The sequence below is a fragment of the Microcaecilia unicolor genome, chromosome 7 (genome assembly GCF_901765095.1).
Source record: "Microcaecilia unicolor chromosome 7, aMicUni1.1, whole genome shotgun sequence".
In the NCBI taxonomy this organism is placed as follows: Eukaryota; Metazoa; Chordata; class Amphibia; order Gymnophiona; family Siphonopidae; genus Microcaecilia; species Microcaecilia unicolor.
The window spans coordinates 50,008,517-50,033,730 of NC_044037.1; the positions used below are offsets into that span (position 1 = coordinate 50,008,517).

A 25,214-nucleotide genomic window follows, 5' to 3' on the forward strand; every position below is an offset into this window, starting at 1 on the left:
CTCTCCCTCTCCCTGCCTGCCTTCTTCACTTCCTCTCCTATATCCATCTTTGCCTTTGATCTTTTCTCTATCTGCTCATTCATTCTTACTATTCAGTCTTCAATCTTCCTTTTTTTTTTTTGCCATACCTACCTATACTTTTCATCTTCCTCACCCTAGCCATCCCATTCTTCATCCTATTCTTTTTTTTTTTTTTTTTTTTTTTTTTTCTAACTCTCCCCTCCCTTCCAGCACCTTCTCTTTTCTCCTTTCTGTACAGCACCCTCTATTTTCACTCCTCTGACCAGTATCTTCTTTCCCCTTCATCCATATTCTCTCCATCCATATCCTCTTTCCCTCACCTCCATCCAGGATTTCGCCATAACCCTACTTACCCTCATATCCAGCATTCCTCTGTGTCCTCCCTCCCATGTCAGCATCTCATCTTTATCTCTGTACTTCCCATATCCAGCACATACCCCCTTCTCAGTCCTCATCCAATATTCAGCACCCCCCATTGTTTTATTACTCCCCCCACAAGTGCAGCAACTCTTCCTACTCACCCATGTCCAGCATCCTCCATCAGGGCTGTAGCAAGCTATGTTCCCCTTGTCTCCCCTACCCCTACCCCTAGTGAATTCCATCTTCTACTCAGTTTCCCTCCCCCCTTCACCTCCTAGTGTCATCTGCCTTCTACTGTTCCCCTTCTTCCTCCTACCAAGTCCCATCCATCTTTTACTCTGTTCCCCTTCTTCCCCTCCCCATCCTTTTTTTTTTTGCTCTGTTCCCCTTCTCTACCCCCAAGTCACACCATCTTCTGCCCTTTCCAGGGTCTCCTGTCCATGTCCCTCCCTGTGTACAGCTTCTCCATCTCACATCCAGGGCCAGCATCTCTCCCCTGGAACAGCATCTCCCCCCTCCCACATCCATCTCTTACTCTTTTCTTCTGTTCTCTCTGTCACTATCCCACCTCTCATCCCAGCATCTCTTTCCCTCTATGGGTTCAGCATTTTCCCTACCCTTTCATTCAAGCTCTCTTTTCTCACTCCCACGCCCCACAATATGGCTTTTTTTGTTCTCTCAAGCCCCCACTCTGCCATGGGTGCATATCTATCTCTTTCTCTCACCCCTCATTGGACCTCCCCCAATGGGTGCATCCTCTATTTCTCTCCCCCCCCCCCAGACCCCCCCCCCTTTGCAAGTGAAGTGCATTTCTCCCCCCTTGGACTTCCCCCCCCCCGCTATATCCATCTCTTTCTCCCTTCCCCCTCAACATCCTCCCCCTCCCCCTCCCCCCAGCCATCTGTCTCCCTTCCCTCATCCATGGTCTGGTGTCTTGCCCTTCTCTTCATGCCTTTCGGCAGGACAGTCTTCTGATTTTCCAGCAGCATTGCAGGTCAAGGCAGTCTCACGACTGCTGGCCTCAGAAGTCTTCCTTCTGCATCGTCCCGCCTACACAGGAACAGGAAGTGGTGCAGAAAGAAGACTTCCCTCTAATCCATACTCCCAAGGCTTCTTGTCCCAATAACTTCCTCGGTTACCCATGGGCTCCTCCCATCCAAAACCACCAGAAATACCCCAGGGTATATGTGAACCCCCAATACCCTCTTCCTTGAACTCCAACAGTACAATTCTAAAGTTGGAAAGAAGCAGCAATAGTCACTCATCCAAAAAATCTGCACTGCCATCTTGGGGCCAGGTGTTATCATATTCTAAACATCTGTGCACAGGCGGAGCAGGTACCTCAATCTTGCTTCACAACTTTAAAGTCTCACTGTGGGGATTTGATGGTCCACTTTGGGCAACCAGGGTAATTTTGGTGGGGCTGAGGATGGTCCCACTTGTCACAGAAACTTTCTTTGGTGGTGGTGGTGGGGGGGGGGACACGCAGGTCAAAGACCCCAAGAGGTTTCTGAGGTTGGGAGGATTTAGTGGAGGGAGACTGAAGTTGGGCCTGCGCTAGTGTCAATTAGAGGTCAACAGGAGGTTTTTGGATAAACAGCACAGACCCTTGCGAGCATGCTTCTGGTGTACTCTGCCCTGTTGCTATGTAAATAAGCCTGGCAGAAATGTATGCACATTCTGGTTACTGCATTGGGAAGCTAAATTAGGCTTGAATTAGCCACCTTGGAAAGTCATACAAACTTAAGGTATTTACATTCCACATTCAGTCTGATTGTTTTTGTACTATTTTTGGAGGACCACTGGGCATGAGAACTGAGTAGGCTCAGCAGAAAAGATAATGTGTACACTGCCTATGTATAGCACAAAAGAAATTAATAGTAGTACAACCCATTTATAAGGCAAGCTCAGTGAAGAGAAAAATGTCAAATATCCAGTGTGTACGTCTATTCTACTAAGCAAAAGCAGATCATTTAGCAAAAAACTGACATTTGTCTATGAGGGGTGCCAGTTTGGCTTAAAATTATGTGCTAATACCAGAGAGATCAAAAAGCAACAGTTAAGAGACAACCTGCAAACAAAATTACTCTTTTTTTTTTTTTTTTTTAGAAACTGATTCTCTCTAGGAACATATCTTGGATGATTTCCAAATTGGCTTTAGATTTTAAATTTTCAACTGAATTTAATTTCAGGCTTTGAATGTGGTAGTTTTAAATATTACAGCAGCTTCTGATACAGTACATCATGGAGTACTGTGGGATCAATTAAATCTGTAGGTATTGCTGGAAAGATTCTGAATTGGTTCTCTTTTCTCATCAGAAGAATTCTTTAGGTTGCAGCAAGGTGTTCTGTCCTTTGACAGCCTTGTCTCAGTTATAGTAGGTTCCTGAAATGCGTTTTGTTTCAACAGTTTTTTATTGATGAGGTCACATGGTATACAATTCCATCTCAGTCAATATAAATCGTATAACAGCGAAGTCTAGTACACATTACTAAACCTGAAACGTCCATCAATGTTTTCCAAACTTTTCTCCCCTATCCCTTCCTTCTTGTCTTCTCCTATATTTATAATGTCCTATTTGTTAATGACCTAATCTTCTATCAAAATTAACAAGAAAAAGATTTTTTATTTAATTAAATACAATATTTTATTAAATTTCCACACACCTAAACATACTTATAATCTATATCCGCCTATGATACTCTGTATGCTATTTCTCACAAACATAAGCATCATTAAAGTCACATGACTTATCTGTCTTCATCGCTAACGACGAAATGTTCTATATAGTTCATGAAGAGTATCCTTAATTAGTTCGTTGGTACACAAAATCCAAGGCGAAGTGATATAGTATATAGTCCCAGAGTTGGTCAATAATCTCAACAAATGAGTGACTCCACTCTAACCGAATTGTTCTATCGGATTTTCTTCACGTGATTCATGATGACGTAAATTCTCAGAAGGGATTTCCTGTTTTGAACTCAGTGTTCTAAATGTCGCTGGATCTCTGATGAAGTTTGAATGAAACACGGCCTGTATAGAGATCTGTGGATGTATTTGTTTAAATTTGAACATCATCGTGAAGAAAATCCGATAGAACAATTCGGTTAGAGTGGAGTCACTCATTTGTTGAGATTATTGACCAACTCTGTGGACTATACTATATACTTCACTTCGCCTTGGATTTTGTGTACCAACGAACTAATTAAGGATACTCTTCCATGAACTATATAGAACATTTCGTCGTTAGCGATGAAGACAGATAAGTCATGTGACTTTAATGATGCTTTATGTTTGTGAGAAATAGCATACAGAGTATCATAGGCGGTAATATAGATTATAAGTATGTTTAGGTGTGTGTGAAATTTAATAAAATATTGTATTTAATTAAATAAAAAATCTTTTTCTTGTTAATTTTGATAGAAGATTAGGTCATTAACAAATAGGATATTAGCTTAATTTGACCGATAATTAAGATATTTTACCCAGGATAGTATTGTAGCTATATTTATAATGTGTACATGTATAATTACTGTGCAGTTGCATAACTATTAACAATGAACTTTTATATGAAACTCCAATATTTATAACTCGTGTTTTACTCAGTGTATTATCCCAACAGTATTCCTGAAATGAGTTTAATGCGTTACTGCAGATCTATCTAAGTTAGAGGAGCAATGTGTAATATAGTTCACAGCAAGTGCAGAAACGTATTGATGTAATGTTGCCTGAACCTCTTCTTCTCAGCCTAGCTTGACTGCCTTGCTACCTGATGGCTCTGTCTCATTGGTCTTTATGCTCTTGTTCTTTGGGCTTGGGAGCCCCCCTGCTTTTCCCTTTGTTCTAGCTTTGAAACTTTCTCCATCTTGTTTTCTGTCAGTACTTGGCCTGATAAACTCCCTGAAGAGAGCTTGTTTTTTCACCTTGTAAAATATATCTTGTCAATAAGATATAGCATGTTCCAGGCATCCATTTCTGAGTGTCTCTGCCTGTTCATCTGTTTTCCACCTCAGCAATAGAATGTTTTCCTCAGACTTCTACCTCCAAGCATTGTTCAAGCCCAAAAACGAAGTCTGTGCTATGAAGCACCCCTTCTGACTGAATACATTGATGTGTTTATGCAATAAAGAAAATATCAGAAAAAGAAAGAGGCTTCAGGGTGTGCTGTGTGCCAAGGTTTATGCTTCAGGATATTAAGATTTTGCTAGTTTTCAAGTCTTAAGAGAACTGAATACAAGGAGAGAATTGCGTTGATTAAAAGGAACTTACATTGGGAGTTCCAAGGATCGTTCCTTGCTCTTGTATTATCTAATATCTACATGACATCCATCTGCAGACTTCTTTCCTGTTTAAGGTTCAGTAGTTTGTATGCAGATGATTTGCCTATCTTTTTCCCTGCTGAGTGAACGCCAGCAGAGGTATAAATTTCCTGGTAGTTTGTTTGCATAAGATTCAAGCTTGGTTGACAGAACATAAATTTAAATTGGAATATGGACAAAACACAAATATTGTTTCTCTCAGGATGTAATTCTAATTTTCCCTCCAAGTACGTTATAGAAGGTCTGTTAATGAGGCTTGCTACCTAGAGATGGTTTTGAGATTCCTGTCTTCAGGAACGTTGCAAAACATCAGAAAATCTTTTAGATTCTAAAAGTTATTAGAAGATTCCAGGAACTGTTAATATTAGATAATTTTCAGACTGTAGACCAAGCACTAGTAATGCCACATTTTGATTACTGCAACATTCTGCTTCCGAGAGTGTCAGATTCGGCATAGAGTGCTGCAGGTACCTCAAACCGTGGCAGCAAGGATATTGAAGGGTCTGTCTAAATTTGAGCACATTTCTCCAGTGCTCAACAGCCTCTACTGATTATCTGTCAAATGGCGCATCCAGTTTAAAATTCTAAGTCTTATTCACAAAGTCCTAGGTAATCATGCTCCATCATCAATTACCACCTCATTATGCACTTATCCTCCTCGCTGGAATCTGCAAAGAAACCTCTTTGGAATGTACCATCATTTCCTAATATTACGTTGGAGGGATATTGAGCTTCTGTTTTTTTTATTGCTGAACCAGTGTTATGGACTATAGCGCTGTGTAACATAAGGCCTTTAAATGTTTCCTACACTGCGAAAGACTTTTTTGTTTATTTTTCACAAAGCTTTTTGTTTGATTATATCAGGAATGATAGTTTTTCTAGAATGTTTTGACACATGTACACTTATAATTATTTGTGGCCAGAGAGCTTTAAGAGATTTATGTTTGTTTTAATTCATGTTGATTTTAGTGTGAATTGCCAAGAATTTTAGATAGTGTGGGATATAGACAGCCTACTTAATTACAAAGAGCAGTGGTGGATATTCACATTGGGAACAGTTTTCCCAGGAGGTCTGAATCTAGAAACGATTGGTCTGCGGCCATCTGACTGTTGAATGACATCATTGGGTGAAAGTAATTGGTGTTCAGAGGCATGTGATTTACTTTAAATATGAGAGTTTTAGGTGCGGTAGGAATCAATATGGCAGGCACCAATGCAGTGTGTGCCTTTTGGTATTTAAGGTATATAATTCACATTGTATATTTTATATTACTAAAGATGTTATCCTTCTGTTTCAATTTCCAGTTGAACGGACCACATCCTGAGCACCAACTTGTGAAACATTCTGCATGTAGGTGGAGGCGTCTGTGCACTGCAAATTGGTGATAAAAATGATTTGAACAAATTGCAAATGGAAATTGAAGGATTTTAAAGTGTCTTTACATACTGAATGGAGTGCAATTGAAATGGACTTTGAACTTAGAGTGATAACAGCTGGGTTGATCATCTATTATATACTGGATTACCTTTGCTGATATTTCAGACCAGTTAAGGAGATATATAATATATCAAGCATATAACTGAATCCCATCACTACCATTGTATTTTGAATTCTAGGATTCAGTTATTACTAGGAAGGAATTATGATATAGTTTACAGCAGAAAACTAAGAAGGTATGCGAGTTCAACATCCCCTTTCTAGATACCCTGACACACGTTTTTATGTTTTCTGTAGGTTGTACACCACACTGGACTGTATTCAGTAAAGCAATACAGAAAAACATTTTCATCAAATAAGTCTGATTTCACCATATCATCAGTTTACCAAAGTGTAAAAGGCAATTAGGTTGCCGAGGTTCTCCATCCTTCACCCCCTTTCCATTTATTCCTTAAAAGTTAAAGCATCAGGATTTGCACTATTAGCTGCCTATGTTATATTGAACTATTTAAAACTGTAAAGCCATTAGGATCTTGTCTGAACAGGAGGCACTTGACACAAAACAGTTTAGAAATTACCAACTTCTGCTTCTGTTTATAATTAATAGCAATCTTGTAGGCAACTCCTTTTTATCCAACTCACTCTACACATCTTGTCACTAGCATTCAAGTGCTATGCTCCATTCATGTTTGAAGAAAGCACAGTTACTCTGGGTATGAATATGTTAACATATTCAAACCCAGCTCAGTAAAAAGGATGAAATGGTCAAAACTGGGCAGGCCTGCAGATACAACAGACAGTATATTCACAGTTCCAAATAGTCTTGTCTGATTAATGGTGAGGAAATTCAAGTCTTCATTGTCCTTTTCTATTGCTTCAAATGATATCTTATTTCAATTTTTTTTTTTTTTTGCATATATGGTGTAATTCTGGCATTCACCATTATCTCAGTAGGGTTCTTTAAAATGTAGTTAGACACTCTGCTTCCCTCCCCCCATCCTTTTACTCAGTTGTATTTGTAACAGGTCTGCAACTTCCTGGAATATAGAATCAACTCACCTGGCTGATTGCTTACCATTTTATTACAGTCTGCTGCACACTGCCTTGGGCGATAATTGTTCATAAAAATGGGTAATAAATCGGTTAAGCAAACATGGACATGGAGATAGAAGTTATAGCTTCAACAGGCCTGACAGTTAACACACGTCTGATAAACTAGATGAAAAGTGACCTCTATGCAAAGACTCCAGGCCCGCAGCAGAGAACCACCACCCTACACACACAACCCACTAACTGTGCTTTTCCTCACTTACCTGTTGAAGTCCATCAAAGGTGTATTCAGTCAAACAAAAAGATTTTTTACCTTAACAGGATGCAACTCAGGCCTCAAGAGCATACAGTGGAGGTAGTATCCATGCAGATCTCTCAATCATATTCATTAGGGATATCCTGAAAACCTGACCTGATTGCAGCACTTGAAGCCCCTGCATCGCTGATCTACAATTTGTCTGCTGAGCCTTATTTCTACATATTTAAATGAATATACGTGAATTAATGAAGGTGGAATAAAGACTGGCTAGGTAGGCTTATCTAAGTTCAGTCCTTGGGGGATACAAATGGGCCAGCTTTTCAGGATACCCTTAATGAATACACGAGGCAGGTATGTTTATAATGGAGATAATAGGCATACAAATCTCCCTCATGCATATTCATCATATCCTGAAAATCTGTCTGCAGCCATTGAGGACTAAACCTAACAAAGCCAAGGCTAGAGATAACCCAGGACCAGCTTGAGAAACACTGAATTTGTGTATACATTTTCAGGAGATATGAGACCAGACACTGGGGGAGGGGGGATGCAGGATGTAGTGAGTGGTAGCCAAAGAGCAGAGTCGCTGAAGCAGGCATACTATACAGGCTACAGGAGCCAAACAGCTGTGGTGCCCTGAAGAACCTAAGTGGAATAGAACATCAGTAGTACCATAGGAGCTGAGGAAGAAAGCATTGCCCCATGTAAGCCGCATTGAGCCCCCCCCATGAGTGGGAAAGAGCGGGGTACAAATGTAACAAAAAAAAAAGTGTGCAGCGTCCCAGAGGCTATAGCAAGTGTTTTGAAGGTGTCTGCTAATACCAAATAATGAGAATCAGTCATCCGATTTAAGAAGCATGATAAAAGAGCTTTTCCATCAACCCAGATTTGCAAAGTTTTGCTTCTTCTTACCAATGTATTGCTAAAAGTATTCAAGGCGGATAATGTGAGCCGACTGTATGCGACTATTATACTATTAATTTTACTCATCATGCCTAGAGAGCAAACTAAAGTATAAAATAGGTCCATGCACCTAAGCTTTAAAGCTATCTTTAGATAAGAAGTCATTTTTAACCAGTGTCTAGCCACTGAAATTTTAGTGGAAATAATTGTGCTGGTGAGGCTCTGGACAGCATCAGGAAGCCACTCCTCTAGTGCTTGACTAATGCTGTACTGGAGCTTGTGCCAAACACAACGAATGAGCCATACAGTGGCAAAACATCTCTGAATATGGGAAAGAAAGCTCATGACACCACCCTCCCCTCTTCCTGTTCTACTAAAAAGGTGTCCAGTAGACGCTGCTGCCTTAACCTTTTAAAGCAACAACTACTCAAAACAACGGTATGGAGGAAACCTGAAGAAAAAAAAAAAAAAAAAAAACAGGGAAAGAAACTATTCCCCGCACTCTATTAAAACAAGCAAAAAAAAAAAGTCCAGAAAGGCAAATGTAGCACAGAACTGGAAATGAGTGCATTGTGCCGGTACACAGACAACTTATAGCACAATTTGTCCACCAGAAACTGAATTTAATGTCATTGTACCAGGGACAAAATAAGATCAGGAGCCCCCGACAGCTCTGGTCCCCGGGACATTCCTACAAACCGATGAATGTAATACTAAGTAGTGGTAAGGCATAATTACCTGCGTATGATCCAAAGGTCCATCTAAGCCAGTATCCTGCTGCTAACAATAGCTAAACCAGGTTACTGGTATCTGTGATACAACAGAAAGACCACAAAAACTGATGATCACTAAGTGGCAGGATATAACTAGAGACTAAGATGTGGCAGAAAGTCCTACTCATTTTGGATGCCGCTAGTCTGATTTAGACATTTCCAAACTCACTTTGGTAGGATGCCTGTTTTAAATATATATATATCCCCCTATGAATTCCAGAAGAAAAAACTCTGGCACAATATTAAATAAGAGATTGAGATTTAAAAAAAAAAAAAAATCCTCCCTTGAGAGGTTATTTGGAAACCTGTACATTATGTACCCCTGGCACTGCAACTTTATTCTTCCAATCTTTCCAACATAATATTGGAGAGAAATTATACATAAGGGGGTCAAAAAATGTTACTGAAAATACAGTTTGGAAGTGAGCCTCATCGAGATTGTAGAGTGCACTTAAACTCTCAAAAATAATTGGTACAATACATTTCTACAGGAAAAACAGTTTCAGCAGCTGCAGCATAAAGATACTGATTCATTAAATAGTTCTTAGGGAACTGCACCTTTTATATCAGGCACATACAGACATGCAGAAGGGTTGAAATTATTCCATAAGGAATGCTTTGCAAGCTTTCACCATCATGTACCCCCCCCCCCCCCCACCAGACTCTTATTACTGGGCTAGTTCTTAGTGATTCAGGCATTTTCTTTGTTGGAAGAAATTTCACTGTATAACTTTAACGTTTGCTATACAGCGATACCTAGTGATTGAACCCTGTAGTTAATTTCTAGCTGTAACGTGTACAACCTCCTAGTAGTGAAGCATAATATTTGCCACCTAAGGGCAGAAACTCCCTGTGGTTAAATTCTACAATCCATACTTTGACCTCTGTTCACAATGACATCTAAGGGTAACATATCACATTTGATTTAATTTTGATATTCTTTCCAAACCAAAAGAATCTTTGGTTACCACTGCTCTTTCCTCCACGTTACAGACACAAATACAAATAAAGGCAACACACATACCTGTGCCCACATAAGGCAACACCATACAGCAGCAAGAAGTTATGCAGCCATGTTCCACATGCACCCTACTACTAAACATTTCTAAAGCGCTACTAGGGTTACGCAGCGCTGTACAATTTCATAAAAGGACGGGCCCTGCTCAAAAGCTTACAATCTAAAGGACAAGTGAATAGTCAGTTCGATAGGGGCAGTCAAATTGGGGCAGTCTGGATATCCAGAAGGTAAGAGTTAGGTGCCGAAGGCAGCATTGAAGAGGTGGGCTTTAAGCCAAGACTTGACGATGGGCAGGGAGGGGGCTTGACGTAATAGCTCAGGAAGGTTGTTCCAGGCATAGGGTGAGGTGGGCAGAATGGGCGGAGTCTGAAACTGGCAGTGGTGGAGAAGGGTACTGAGAGGAGGGATTTGTCCTGTGAACGGAGGTTTCGGGTGGGAACATAAGGGGAGATGAGGGTAGAGAGGTAGTGAGGGCAGCAGACTGAGTACATTTGTAGGTAAGAAGGAGAAGCTTGAACTGAATGTGGTATCGGATTGGAAGCCAGTGAAGTGACCTGATAAGAGGGGTGATATGAGTATATCGGTTCTGGCGGAATATAAGACGTGCAGCAGAGTTCTGAACAGATTGAAGGGGGTAGATGGCTAAGTGGGAGTCCGGTGAGGAGTAACTTGCAGTAGTCAAGGCGAGAGGTAATGAGAGTGTGGACAAGAGTTCAGGTGGCGTGTTCAGAGAGGAAAGGGCGAATTTTGCTGATGTTGAAGAGGAAGAAGCGACAGGTCTTGGCTATCTGCTGGGTGTGTGCCGAGAAGGAGGAGTCAAAGATGACTCCGAGGTTGCAGGCGATGAGACGGAGGTGATGAGGGTGTTATCAACTGAGATAGAAAGTGGAGGAAGAGGAGAAGTGGGTGTTTGGTGAAAGACGATGAGCTCAGTCTGGACATGTCCAGTTTCAGGTGGCGGTTGGACCTCCATGTAGCAATGTCGGTGTAAGCAGGCCAATACCTTGCCTGGGTCTCCGCGGGTGATGTCTGGTGTGGAGAGATACAGCTGGGTGTCGTCCGCATAGACATGATACTGGAAGCCATGAGATGAGATGAGGGAGCCCAGGGAAGAGGTGTGAGATTGAGAAGAGAAGGGGTCCAAGGACAGATCCCTGGGGAACACCAGATAGCGGGATGGGGGTGGAGGAAGATCCATGAGAGTGAACTCTGAAGGTGCGGTGGGAGAGATAGGAGGAGAACCAGGAGAGGACAGAGCCCTGGAACCGAATGAGGACAGGTGGCAAGGAGTAAATCATGATTGACCAGATCAAAAGCGGGCGGATAGCGAACGAGGAGATGAGGATGGAGTAGTGGCCTCTGGATTTGGCAAGGAACAGGTCATTACAGATTTTAGAGAGTGCTGTTTGTCGAGTGTAGAGGGCGAAAACTGGATTGAAGTGGATCGAGGATGGCATGAGAGGAGAGAAAATCAAGGCAGCGGCTGTGAACGGCACGCTCAAGTATTTTGTTTTTTTATTTTATTTATTTATTAGTATATTCATTATTTCACTACAAATTGTAATATGCAATCGGCATTACATCAGGAAGTCCAATATAAAGGTAAATCTTAAGGCCTATCGTCCACAAATTAGAAAAATTTGGTTCCAAGAGTCCAGAAATATAAGTAACATAAGGTATTTAAGAAAAATAATCTACCAATTGCTACCTCGGGTTAACGACCCTAGCCTGCTATTTATGGAGGGCATACAACATTCATGTCTACTCTAGCATCAAGAAATTCTTTTAACTGTTTAGGGTCCACAAATTGAAACTGTTTACCCTCAAGCAGTAAATTACATGTACAAGGAAATCGTAATACAAAATTTATTCCCAATGCCAACGCTCTAGGACGCTGTTCCAAAAAGGCCCTGCGTCTAGTTTGTGTAGGCTTTGAGAGATCTGGAAAAATACGGATCTTTGATCCCATAAACAGATTTTCTAAATGTCTTAAGGAAGTCTTAATATAGCATTGCGATCAGGCTCCAGAACAAAGTGACCAGCATAGTAGATCTCTGAGTAATAATTTCCAGTGAACTCTCGAGGAATGAAGTCAGATTCATTCCATCCCTCTCCACTGGGGGGTTTCCATCGCCCCCCTTTGGGTTCCAGATGTAATAGGCCCGTGTTATGGGGGGTAACTAATCCTTATCCATTCCAAGAATGTCCACCATATATTTTTTGACCATTTCAACAGGTGGAATTAAGGGGATTTAGGGAAATTAAGAAACTAAGGTTAAGTCTCCTAGCCTGATTCTCCAAATACTCCATTCGTTATGCAAAAAATTGTTATCCTTAACCAATGCAGTCTCTAAAGTTCCCATTTCTTGCAATTTAGTGTTCGTATTTCCAATTTCGAGGACTGCTGTGCAGACACCTGTGCTTGGAGTAGCGCAGCTTCAGAAAGAGTTTTTATATTGTCAGTATTTTCTTTTAAAGTAGTTTGCATAGAGGTTTGAATGTTGTAGACCATGTCCCATAGTGACTCTAGTGTCACAATTGTTGGTCTGACCACGCCACTAGCTCCAGACGGGGATTGAGTTTGAGCCCCAACTTGAGACAATTTAGTAACGATGTCCTGAGGAAATACCTGTAGTGCAGATTGAATTAGTGTTTCTCTTGGTTGGAGTTCATTCTCTGTCGCTGCAGACCTTCCCTCGAGCAGAATAGGTTGAACCCCTTCGGTCTCCGTCTCTGCTTGGGCTGTCAGCAACTCCCTTCCGGGCTGAGGCGGAGCAATGCGCTCCACAGGGCTCAGAGAAGCCCCGTTAGCGCTCTCGATCGACGCCGACGCGTCGAGAGCTGCAGAAGGGGTCGAAGTTCCCCGAGGTCCCGGTTGTTGCCTCGGGAACTGCAGGGTCGTCTGCCGCCACGCCAAAGGTGCTTCAGGAACCGAGGAATGCTCCTTGACTTTCCCCCTCCGTTTCCCCATCGTAGAGGACGAGGCTACAGAGGTAGCGAAGTTGCTAAACAACGGAGTTACCTCAGCAGCAAACTCAGGTGCGTCCGGTCAAAGCGCCATCTTGGAACCCACGCTCAAGTATTTTGGAGAGGAAGGGTAGGAGGGAGATGGGGCGGTAGTTGGAGGGACAGGTAGGGTCAAGTGATGGTTTTTTGAGGAGAGGTGTGACTACGGCGTGCTTGAAGGTGTCAGGGACAGTTGCAGTGGAGAGAGAGAGGTTGAGGATAGCACAGATGGAGGGGGTGACAGTATGAGAGATGGTGTTAAGTAAGTTGGTGGGGATGGGATCAGAGGAACAGGTGGTACTTTTCGAGGAGGAAGAAGGCGAGCGGTTTCCTCCTCGGTGATGTCAGGAAAGGAGGAGAAAGAGGCCTGGGTTGGTTGGTCGAGGGAGAGGGTTGGTCGAGGACAGGGTTGAAGGGTGAAGAGGAGGAGATGGTTTGGTAGTGAACTCAAGGTTGATCTTTTGCACCTTGTCGCGGAAGTAATCGGCCAGTGATTGAGGAGAGAGCGGGGGGGGGGGGGTAGGAGCGGGGGGCACTTTGAGGAGGGAGTTAAGGGTGGCGAAGAGACGACGGGGTTGGAGCTGAGAGAATTGGTCAATTAGGTGTAATAGTCCTGTTTGGCAAGGAATAGGGAGGAGTGGAAGGAGGATAGCATGAATTTGTAGTGAAGGAAATCTGAATGGGTGCGAGATTTCCTCAGAGGCGTTCGGCAGATCGGGCGCAGGAACAAAGGTAGCGGATGCAAGGGGTCAGCCAAGGCTGGGGATTAGTACGCTTTGTGGGACGGGAGGTGGATGGAGCGAGGGTGTCCAGAGCAGAGGAGAGAGTGGAATTGTATGTGGAGACAGTCTTGTCGACAGACTCGGAGGACAAGATGGAGGGGAGGAGATTAGAGATACAAGAGGATAAGGTGGGAGGGTCAATAGCCTGGAGATTCCTGGAGGTAGTGGTTAAAGTTGGACGGGGCTCTGAGGGGGGGGGGTGAAGAAGTGTGAAGGTGATTAGGTGATGATCGGAGATAGGAAGAGCTGAAGCATGGAAATTAGAGGTAGAGCCGGAGGAGGACAGGACGAGGTCGAGACAGTGGCCGTCTCGGTGAGTAGGGGAGGTGGAGCATAGCTGGAGGTTGAAGGAGGATGTTAGAGTGAGGAACTGAGAAGCGTGAGGGTCGGATTGGTCATCAACGTGTATGTTAAAGTCTCCGAGAATGAGGGACGGAGATGAGGGTTCAAGAAAAATGGAAAGCCAGGCATCGAAGTCGGTGAGGAAGGAAGAGAGGGATTTATTAGGGGCCCGGTAAATGACTGCCACTCTGAGTGGCAATGGGTAGAATAGCCGGATGGAGTGTGCTTCAAAGGATGAGAAGCAGTGAGACTGCGGTAGGAGGAGGGGTTGGAAACTACAGGAGGGCGAGAGTAGTAGCCCGATGCCTCCACCGCGGCCAACTGGGCGGGGAGCGTGGGAGAAGAGATAACCTCCATGGCAAAGGGCCGCGACTGAGGCACAGTGGGCATTCCAGCCGGGGAATGCCCACTCGGTCTGCAACAAACTGCCCTTCACCCCCGATCTCTTCATCTCTCGTTCCCTTCAACTGCTCGCCCTAACTGAAACCTGAACGGCTAGGTACATCCCAAGGACTGGGTTGGGAACATGTGCTCTAATCTGATCTACAAACTGCTCTACTTTGCACATTTATTTTTATTGGGATGGGGTGCATAAGAGCACCCATGCTGTGTCATCCATCCGTGGCCACTTTTTCATGGCTTAACCACCTGGTCCTCTCTTTTTTTCCCCACTTTTAAGTGCTTTTCAACCAGGCTTCAAAGCATTATAGTGGTGATTCCAATGTACCTGAAGGCATGGTGAATTCTACCCTACAGAAGGGAAAGGCTGGTGGGGGGGGGGGGAGATAGAAGATGCTAAGCTGCATTATATTTCATGCATACACGTTTTTTTTAAAGAAAGAAAAATGACCTTGATCCAGTGAGCAACTATTAGAAAAATGGCTCTGGGGATTTTTTTTTTTTTTTTATACTCCACACACACAGCGAAGGTGACGAAGAAAATGGACACTAGACAATGCTCTGAAGAATCAAATGTTTATTAAAGCACATACAAGACCTGACACGAATTGTGTTTCAGCCTATGTGGCCTGCATCAGGAGTCTAAAAAATCCAAAGCATATAAAACACATACATCACAAATATATGCAATGACATGGTTAAAACACAAACTAAATACAAAATGAGCGCTAGAAATGAAACTGAATAGTTATACAGTGGTGGAAATAAGTATTTGATCCCTTGCTGATTTTGTAAGTTTGCCCACTGACAAAGACATGAGCAGCCCATAATTGAAGGGTAGGTTATTGGTAACAGTGAGAGATAACACATCACAAATTAAATCCGGAAAATCACATTGTGGAAAGTATATGAATTTATTTGCATTCTGCAGAGGGAAATAAGTATTTGATCCCCCACCAACCAGTAAGAGATCTGGCCCCTACAGACCAGGTAGATGCTCCAAATCAATCGTTACCTGCATGACAGACAGCTGTCGGCAATGGTCACCTGTATGAAAGACACCTGTCCACAGACTCAGTGAATCAGTCAGACTCTAACCTCTACAAAATGGCCAAGAGCAAGGAGCTGTCTAAGGATGTCAGGGACAAGATCATACACCTGCACAAGGCTGGAATGGGCTACAAAACCATCAGTAAGACGCTGGGTGAGAAGGAGACAACTGTTGGTGCCATAGTAAGAAAATGGAAGAAGTACAAAATGACTGTCAATCGACAAAGATCTGGGGCTCCACGCAAAATCTCACCTCGTGGGGTATCCTTGATCATGAGGAAGGTTAGAAATCAGCCTACAACTACAAGGGGGGAACTTGTCAATGATCTCAAGGCAGCTGGGACCACTGTCACCACGAAAACCATTGGTAACACATTACGACATAACGGATTGCAATCCTGCAGTGCCCCGCAAGGTCCCCCTGCTCCGGAAGGCACATGTGACGGCCCGTCTGAAGTTTGCCAGTGAACACCTGGATGATGCCGAGAGTGATTGGGAGAAGGTGCTGTGGTCAGATGAGACAAAATTGAGCTCTTTGGCATGAACTCAACTCGCCGTGTTTGGAGGAAGAGAAATGCTGCCTATGACCCAAAGAACACCGTCCCCACTGTCAAGCATGGAGGTGGAAATGTTATGTTTTGGGGGTGTTTCTCTGCTAAGGGCACAGGACTACTTCACCGCATCAATGGGAGAATGGATGGGGCCATGTACCGTACAATTCTGAGTGACAACCTCCTTCCCTCCGCCAGGGCCTTAAAAATGGGTCGTGGCTGGGTCTTCCAGCACGACAATGACCCAAAACATACAGCCAAGGCAACAAAGGAGTGGCTCAGGAAGAAGCACATTAGGGTCATGGAGTGGCCTAGCCAGTCACCAGACCTTAATCCCATTGAAAACTTATGGAGGAGCTGAAGCTGCGAGTTGCCAAGCGACAGCCCAGAACTCTTAATGATTTAGAGATGATCTGCAAAGAGGAGTGGACCAAATTCCTCCTGACATGTGTGCAAACCTCATCATCAACTACAGAAGACGTCTGACCGCTGTGCTTGCCAACAAGGGTTTTGCCACCAAGTATTAGGTCTTGTTTGCCAGAGGGATTAAATACTTATTTCCCTCTGCAGAATGCAAATAATTCATATACTTTCCACAATGTGATTTTCCGGATTTAATTTGTGATGTGCTATCTCTCGCTGTTACCAATAACCTACCCTTCAATTATGGGCTGCTCATGTCTTTGTCAGTGGGCAAACTTACAAAATCAGCAAGGGATCAAATACTTATTTCCACCACTGTACATTACGATCATCATGAAAATATATTAAAAATACACAAAAACAGATATACAGGCAAATATATTGTGCTGTATACTATTCAGCCTGGTTAATATTGGCCAGTAACTCACAAACATATATTCAAAAGGATAAAAATGAACTAAAGTCTAAAAAAATGGAGACATATAAATGCATGAATATTTATAAAATTCATGAATAGTCCAAATGTTTTAACCATACAGGTTTATCTCAATCCAAACTTAGTGCTAAAAATATATATGTAACACTGAGGTACACAAATGAAGTTTTTAATTTACTGTGGGGGAAAAAAAGCTAATATATAATGCAAAAGGCAGTGCACTAAAATCATATATACAAGCAGATATAAGGTCAAGAAAACATACATCCTGTAGGATGTTTAGAAACTTGGTAAATAAGTCTGTAATAGGTCTGTGATTGGGGGGGGGGGGTCTACAGAATACTGCCCCTCTCCCTTAAGAAAAGCCCTTCCGATAGCTTGGGCCACCTTAAGAACACTCCAATAACCTGGACCATCTTAAGAGCACGAAACCTGACCCAGCAGGAGGTAAGCTGGAAGGGGCAGAGCCCATACTTGGAAGTATAAGAGAGAGCTAGGCTTAGGATAAGGAGGCCTAGGGAGAGAAGATTTGAATCCGCAGCATATGATGTGAAGGTACTGTTCCACAACTGCAACCTGGCTGAGGTAAACCAGATCATACTTCATAAGTTTTGCTTTGAGGTCTCACTGGAGCCAGACCTGAACCTCGGGGAAGAACCTCAGACCTATTGGCTATGTTTGGGGCGTGGCAACCCTGGCAGTCGCAGACTATGCTTAGCCTACTGCCAGAGGCTACCAAGACTGAATATATTTTACTGCAGAAGTTTCTTATCCTATATCTCGAGCACTGTGAAAGGAACAGGCCCAAGAATTCCCTTAAATAAAATATTTTTGGTGTTACCCCTTTGTCTGGCTGTGTTATTTACCGGCCCACTCCCCAACCCTCGCTCGGGGTCTCACAAGGTCAAAAGAAATGGCACAGCTCGATGTAACCAAAAGAACATATGAAACTGAGAAGTATCACTATCACATCCTAATGCTAAAACAGAATAAAAAAACCTTAAAAATCAAAACACACTTAAGCAAAAATAGTAAATAGAACCAAATTGCAGAATGATTTGAAAGTCACGCAACTCAGTCTGGCTAACAAGGCATAAAACGCTGAAAAATACTGCTATCACATCCTAATGTTAAGATAAAGCATAAACCGACTAATACCAATGCGCTCCAACAAAACTGATAAGTGAAACCGAGATGCAGAGTGATCTGTTAAATTGTCGCTATCACATCCTCATATTAAAATAAAGCTCAAAATTGGGATAAAGCTTGGGGGTATACACTTGTGGGAACATACATACACACACAAACTCATGATTGGAGGGGAGGTAGGGGAAATTTATGGACGGCTGTGGGAATGGAGGATATTCTTGTACGTGAACAATGTTTATACGTTGAAGTTTTATGCTTGTTTGTATTGATCTTTCAGTCAATAAAAAAAGATTTAAACACATAAAATAAAGCTCAGAAGGCTTGAATACCAACGTGCTCAAACAAACCTGATAAGTGAAGCTGAGATGCAGAGTAATCTGAGTTTAAGAGCAGAAATCTACTTTAAAGCCTGTAAAAGTGATAACAATGCATTTAAACTATAAAAATATGCAGAAAATAGAGTGCAAGGCCATACAGGCCGAAACACAACTCATGTCGGGTCTTTGATGTTTTAATCATTCTAGTAAAAGAACAACAAAAAAAAATGTTTTTTTCTTGAAAACATCGTCTAGTCTCCATTTTCTTTGCCACCTTCGCTATATGTGGAGTGTCATCCTGACTGTGAGGGTCTCTCTGTTGTTCTGTTGTACTTTTAAATTCTTTTTTATATCATTTGGTGTAAAACTACAGTAAAAGCAAAAATTTTTTTAAGGTTTAGGTTTTGTTGGGATGCAACAAAGCAATGTAAAGTCTACAGAATAAAACATATTAAAAAACCACTAAATTATAAAACTAGAATAGTGGCAATTTTAAATGAAGTTCCACTAACCAGCTTTTATTCACACTGTACGAATACACAAGCCAGAAAATCCTCATTACCCTCTAAATTATGCAATCCAGTTACAAGGACACATAATAAAATGTTACAGTCTGGAAATGTTTCAAAATCTGTTATAGGGGCCGTGATAGCAAATGATGGAAAAAAAAAAAAAAAAAGTACCCCCACAATAAAGCTTTAGCTGCTGCACCATGCAGGTAACCCCGCCCCATGTGAAGTCCAAAGAGTCATTTAACTGCTCTTTTGAGCTGCAGTGTCCTATGCTTGTACCTGCCCTGGCACCAGAAATCCCAATCCCATACATCATAGCTACCTATCCTCAGACTCCCCTCACCCACTCATCTTCCTCCTTAAGCATATGCTCCTTGCTGAATTTCAGTGATAGGGACTGAAACAGTGCCATTTTTAAAATAGCAGCCAGCAGGAGCAGCTTCTAAAGATAGAGAACGCTTGCCTTGAATTCAGTGGCGTAGCCAGAAGTCAATTTTTGGGTGGGCCAACAGGTTGGATAGGTGGGCACTAGACAGTGGTGTGCTGGTAAATGTTTAACAACAGGCTCTCTCCCCGGTCCGCCCCCCCCCCCCCCCCACCTGTGCACCTCCCCTCAAAATTGCAGAGCTGGCTATAGCCGGAGAGAGAGCCTGGGGGGTGGGGGAGGCAATGCATTACTCTCTCCAGGAAAAAAATCATTAAATGATCCCAGGTTCCAATCTAATTCATGTTTAATGTGGTATAAAATGCCATAAATAAGTAAATAAATAAAAACTTTTAGTGTTGAGCACCTGATTCTCAAAGTGGACATGTTCCAATCATTATAATGAAAATAAAATGATTTTTTTCTACCTTTGCTGTCTGGTGACTTTGTTTTTCTGATCATACTGGCCCAGTATCTGATTCTGCTGCTATCTGTCCTCTTTACTCCGTTTCCAGGGCTTCCTTTCCATTTATTTCTTTACTTTCCGCCTTTCTTCTTCATTTCTTGCTCTGGGTCCTCTGCAGACTTGACTGTCCAGTGAATCCAGCTTCTGCCTATTTTCTTCATCCATGTGCAATTTTCTCCTCTCTTCCTTTTCCCTCATCTCCTTCCTCACTCTTCCCTCCCCTCCATCCATGTCCAGCATTTCTTCTCTTCCCTCCCTCTCCTCCATCCATATCCAGCAGCCTCCTCTCTCCTGCCCTTCCCTCCATCCATCCATGTCCAGCAACCCTCCTCTGCCCCCTGCCCTGCCCTCCCCTCCATCCACCCATGTCCAGCAACCTTCCTCTCTCCTCTTCCCTCCCCTCCATCCACCCATGTCCAGCAACTCTCCTCTCCCCTCCATCCATCAATACCCAGCAATTCTCTTCTCTCCACTGCCCCTATCCATCCATCCCCAGCAATTTTGTTCTTGCCCCTGGTCCCCTCCATCCATCCATTCCCAGCAATTCTCCTCTCTCCCCTGCCCCCACCTCCATCCATCCATCCCCAGCAATTCTCCTCTCTCCCCTGACTCCCACCTCCATCCATCCCCAGAAATTCTCCTCTCTCCCTTTCCCCCCACCTCCATCCATCCATCCATCATCCCCAGCAATTCTCCTCTCTCCCCTGACCCCCACCTCCATCCATCCATCCTGTGACTCTCCTCTCTCTCCTCCCGCTCCCATCCATGTGTCCAGCGAGTCTCCTTCACCCCATGCATCCTTCCCTCCCATTCCACCTGCCCGCCCTCTCTCTGACGGCAGCGCTTCCCAGACGCTGCCTACCGCCGCCACGATCTACCTCCTCCCTCTGTCTCACTCTCAATCAACAGCAGCGGTAGCGATTCAAACACGCTGCCTCCTGCTTCTAACCCGGAAGACGCTTCCGGGTTAGAAGCAGGAGGCAGCGTGTTTGAATCGCTACCGCTGCTGTTGATTGAGAGTGAGACAGAGGGAGGAGGTAGATCGTGGCGGCGGTAGGCAGCGTCCAGGAAGCGCTGCCATCAGACAGAAGGAGGCAGATGCTGGATCAGCGCTGCCTGCTCCCTCTGCTCTGCTGCTGGGTGGACCTGAACCCAAACTGGGTGGGCCTAGGCCCATCCAGGCCCACCCGTGGCTACGCCCCTGCTTGAATTATGTAAGCATGGGGGTGGGTGGGTCAGGTCTCTCCTTCCAGGTACTTTCACTTACAGGTTACAAGCAGAGTTCCTGGAACCCGGAGGCCTTTGGTTAAGGAATTTGGCAGTTTGGAGGGGGGATTCCATTTCCAAGGATCCAACTTGCTGAACTTTAACTGCAGTTTGTTGCTTGAAAAGGAATTCATTGGCATACATTTTGCATGCTAAGGCTAGCACAGAGCATTACTCCTATTATTTCTACAGCACTACTAGGTTCTATGAAGCGCTGTACACAAACATGGAAGAGAATTCCTGCTTAACAGAATTTATCATTTGTTCAAGATGGACAGGACAAGAGAGATTAAGGAGAATTGTTGTTGTTGTTGATTTACTAGCATGATTAAAACATCTGAGGAAGATTTTTTGTGTGTGCTGGAACACTTGCTACATGGGAAGTAATTTCAGACATAAAATTGTCTCTAAAATGGAAGCAACTCCTGTGCTAAGCTTTAAAAGTCACTAGGTCTAAAACACAAGTCACTTTGAATTTAGAACTGGAAAGGCAAACATATCTAAAAACTGAGTCAGGCATTTGAACTATACTGATATTAAACCAATATCCAGGTTGAGTGGCATTTGAATCTAGATCAGAAGTCCAGAGAAGGGATCAATCACATTAAAATATGAAATCTTATTCCTTGTTTGTTTTAAAGACCTGGCCTTTACCTGCTTGAGTAAAAGTGAAAAAGAATGCCTAAGTGGTCAAAATCTGTGTATGAAAAAGCAGGAAATGGGGTGGGTGGGTTTCAAGGATACACTTCAAAAGGCCTCATACAATAGACAGTTAACATTTCTTTGGGAGGACATTCTCTCCAATCCCCTCCAGGCCAGCTTTACCCTAATGCTAATTCATCCAAGAGCGAAAGACTTGCAATTCAGCAGGCACTTTTGAAGAAGGGGGGTCAATGGTGCTACCCATTACCTCAGCAGTATATGCGATGCCTGCGATAATCCTACTTCAATGCAGGAAGCTAGATTCCTGCAAGAAAATCAGTGTAAAAACACTGTGCCAAGGGGAAGTGCAGTGGGCATGAAAGTCCGCCTGGCCCTATCTTTATGTTCCAACTGCTGGAGTTGCTCTCAAAGCCCACTCCAGCCTATTCATCTTCTTATTTGCGGGACACAGACCGTAAAAGTCTGTCCAGAACGGTCCTCCTGTTCCAGCCACTAAAGTTGCTGTCTAAACCCTTTCCAGCCCATCCAAAACCAGATTGCCATATGAGACCGACTGTACACGTCTCCCAGTATCAGCCCTAGTTCATCACAGCCAGAGTCACCATGTAAGTGTTATGCAACACATCCACACACATGCAGCCATTTAAGTTTAGGTTTTTTATAACTTCCATTTTCTAAAAAGAGATCCTCTGTGTTCATCCCATGCCTTTTTGAATTTCGCCACCATTTGTATCTCTTAATGGAGGCTTTCCACATCTGTGCTGTTAAAGCAAGGAGGGAGCAGGAGGAGGAGACAGCACTCAAAGAACTTGGTACTCGGTAGGTGAGAGGCTGGCGCAAGTGCAGCATACACTTCCACGGGAACCCCACAGGAACTGCTTCCGTCCCCACGGGAACCCCACAGGAACTGCTTCCGTCCCCACGGGATCCCCACAAACCCCGTTCCCGTGCAACTCTAATGTATGTATCTATAGAGGAACATTGGATATATTTTACACTGTATATCTAAACAATAAATTAACAATGTGATAAATTTTAAAAGTATAGGAATGAATAATACAATCATACTTAACGTGTATAACCCCAATGTCCAAAAGATCTAAATCAAAAGGGACATGTTATAAGATATGCATGTATGTATAGAGGAACATTACATATACAGTGCAAAATGTATCAATTATACATTAATGTGAAAAACAAATATAAACAGTGAAAAACAAAAGAATGCAATTACAATACAAAAAAACTTTAAAAAAAAAAAAAAGTGTCTCTCTCAATTTGATAAAGTAGAAAGGGCTGCCCAGGGTCTAAAGGGAACAAATATCAAATAAAAATTAAAAACATACCTGAAGAGTCTGAAATGGGAACAAATCACCAAAAGGAGGAAGAAAACACTAGGCCAGGCTCCAGAAACTTTCAACCTCACACAATTGCTGAATGGCAGGTTAACAAGGAAAACAAAGGACATGAAACATCCCTAGAGAGACTAGAAGGACGAGGGGCAAACAGTCCAGGAAGGAGAAAGCACCCATCTATGCTTCAAGGTCATGAACTCAATTATGTAAGCTGGAAACCGGGGAGGCACTAGACTGCTGCCACCATTGTGGGAAACAGTCCCACATAACTTTTTTGGATAGGAACCTGCAAGCCAGCTTGGTCGAACAGCTGAGAGATAACACCAGAGGGGGTCGACAGGAATAGAAATGGGAGAGAATTTAAAGTGAAAGTCAGATGAATTAGCCTAACCCTACAGATGCATTTGCAGTTATATGCCAAGAGTGGCAGATACAGGAATACCACATCTATCGGTGACACCTGTGCAATAAACACCTATCATTAGTATAGACCTGTATCTCCAACAATTGCAATTTGCTGTGCGCATCAAAGTGCTGGAGGTCATATATGAAACGCCCTCAGTAGAGCCAAGAGTTGAAATACTGCAAAAAAGTGTCCATTTGGCTTTTTTCTTGGGGGGTGGGGAGCAGGGGGGAATCAGCAATGAAAAGCAAAAAGAAAAAGCTGTTCACCAAAGGTAAAGCCTGCAGACAAACAAAACTGAGTAGCTCTGAACAGCAACACAGCAGATAATGTGAAAAAAGGAGCTCCAATCAATAGCCTGGAAAAAAAACTGGAAACAGCTGGTTGGGAAGAATCCATGGAAACATAGCCAATGGCTACAGGTGTGCAGGAGAGAACTTCTACCTCCTATGAAAACCCAGAAAACTCTGAGCAGGCAGATAGCTGAAGAGATTGCCCCTAGAAAATAGCCAAACTCATGAGCTGAGAACAAGCTTAAGGTGACCACAGACAGGAACCGAGAGCTGAATTTATGTGAATCAGAAATGGACATGGCGTTTCCCTATCATAATAACCATGTCAATAAAGTCTACAGGGGGGGGGGGGGGGGTCTGGGTAGCAGGGGTTATTTTTTTGCATATGTAGTATATGCTTTGCATAATTGAAAAACTTTGATAAACAGGAAAAAAATTGGATATGGTGAGTACATCAGAGATGTGCTAAGCTCAGGTGAGAGCACAACTATGCTCAAAAGAGAAAGGACCCAGACAGCTGAACTGACCTGGCCAGAGGAGTCTAAATCAGCACCCAGGCAGAGCAGGTAGAGCCCCACCAATGCAATACAGAACAGAGGCCAAGATGCACTAAAGTCGTCAGAGCCGTTCCCTACCGAATTCCATATGCATCAAGGAAAGGGAATGCAAAGCTACTCGTTCTAGCTCACTTGCATTCTCTATTCCCTCGGAAGTTAGTCAGAGTTCCCACGTCTTCAACACCCGTCCATCTTCCGCCCCTAGGTCTCTCAGCCAACCACAGCGCGTTTAGCTCAGCTAAACGCGCTGTCATTGGCTGAGACCTCTAGGTCTCTCTCAGCTGAGCTAAACGCGCTGTAATTGGCTGCGAGAGACCTAGGGGAAGATGGACGGGTATCGTGGACGATGGAAGAAAAGTGCAAGAAAAGTGGCTCGAACAATTAATTTTACCTGCTCCCACGAACCGTGCAACATCTCCCGGCCCCCTCCCATGCTGCACAGCGTGCGCCACCCTCCGGCACGGTACGGCCAGCCTGGGGAGCAGAAGTGGCTGGCGACTGCAGGGAGCAAGGTGCAGCGAGCCCGGGCAGGTGCTGAAGATGGATGGGGGGCTAGCCGTAGGGGCTTTCTTTGTCCTCCGGAGAGTCTGCACAGCACACCAGCAATAGAATCGGCCCTGAGAGCATAGCAAGGGGGTAGCCGTCTTGGCCTACGATCTGATCTAGAAGTGCATAACT

At 43.5% G+C, this 25,214-nt stretch overlaps 1 protein-coding gene across 2 annotated transcripts in view; it reads right to left on the reverse strand.

The window, feature by feature from the left end:
• Positions 1 to 25,214, reverse strand: part of PLS3 (plastin 3) — a 263,150-nt gene that overhangs the window by 186,429 nt on the left and 51,507 nt on the right. Inside the window, exon 2 of one of the 2 annotated variants that reach the window (XM_030208871.1) lies at positions 8,847 to 8,854. The exons of the other annotated variant lie outside the window; for it this stretch is intronic. Coding sequence (XP_030064731.1) covers positions 8,847 to 8,854 — 8 coding nt within the window. The remainder of the gene's footprint in view (positions 1 to 8,846; positions 8,855 to 25,214) is intronic. 2 annotated transcript variants of the gene reach the window in all.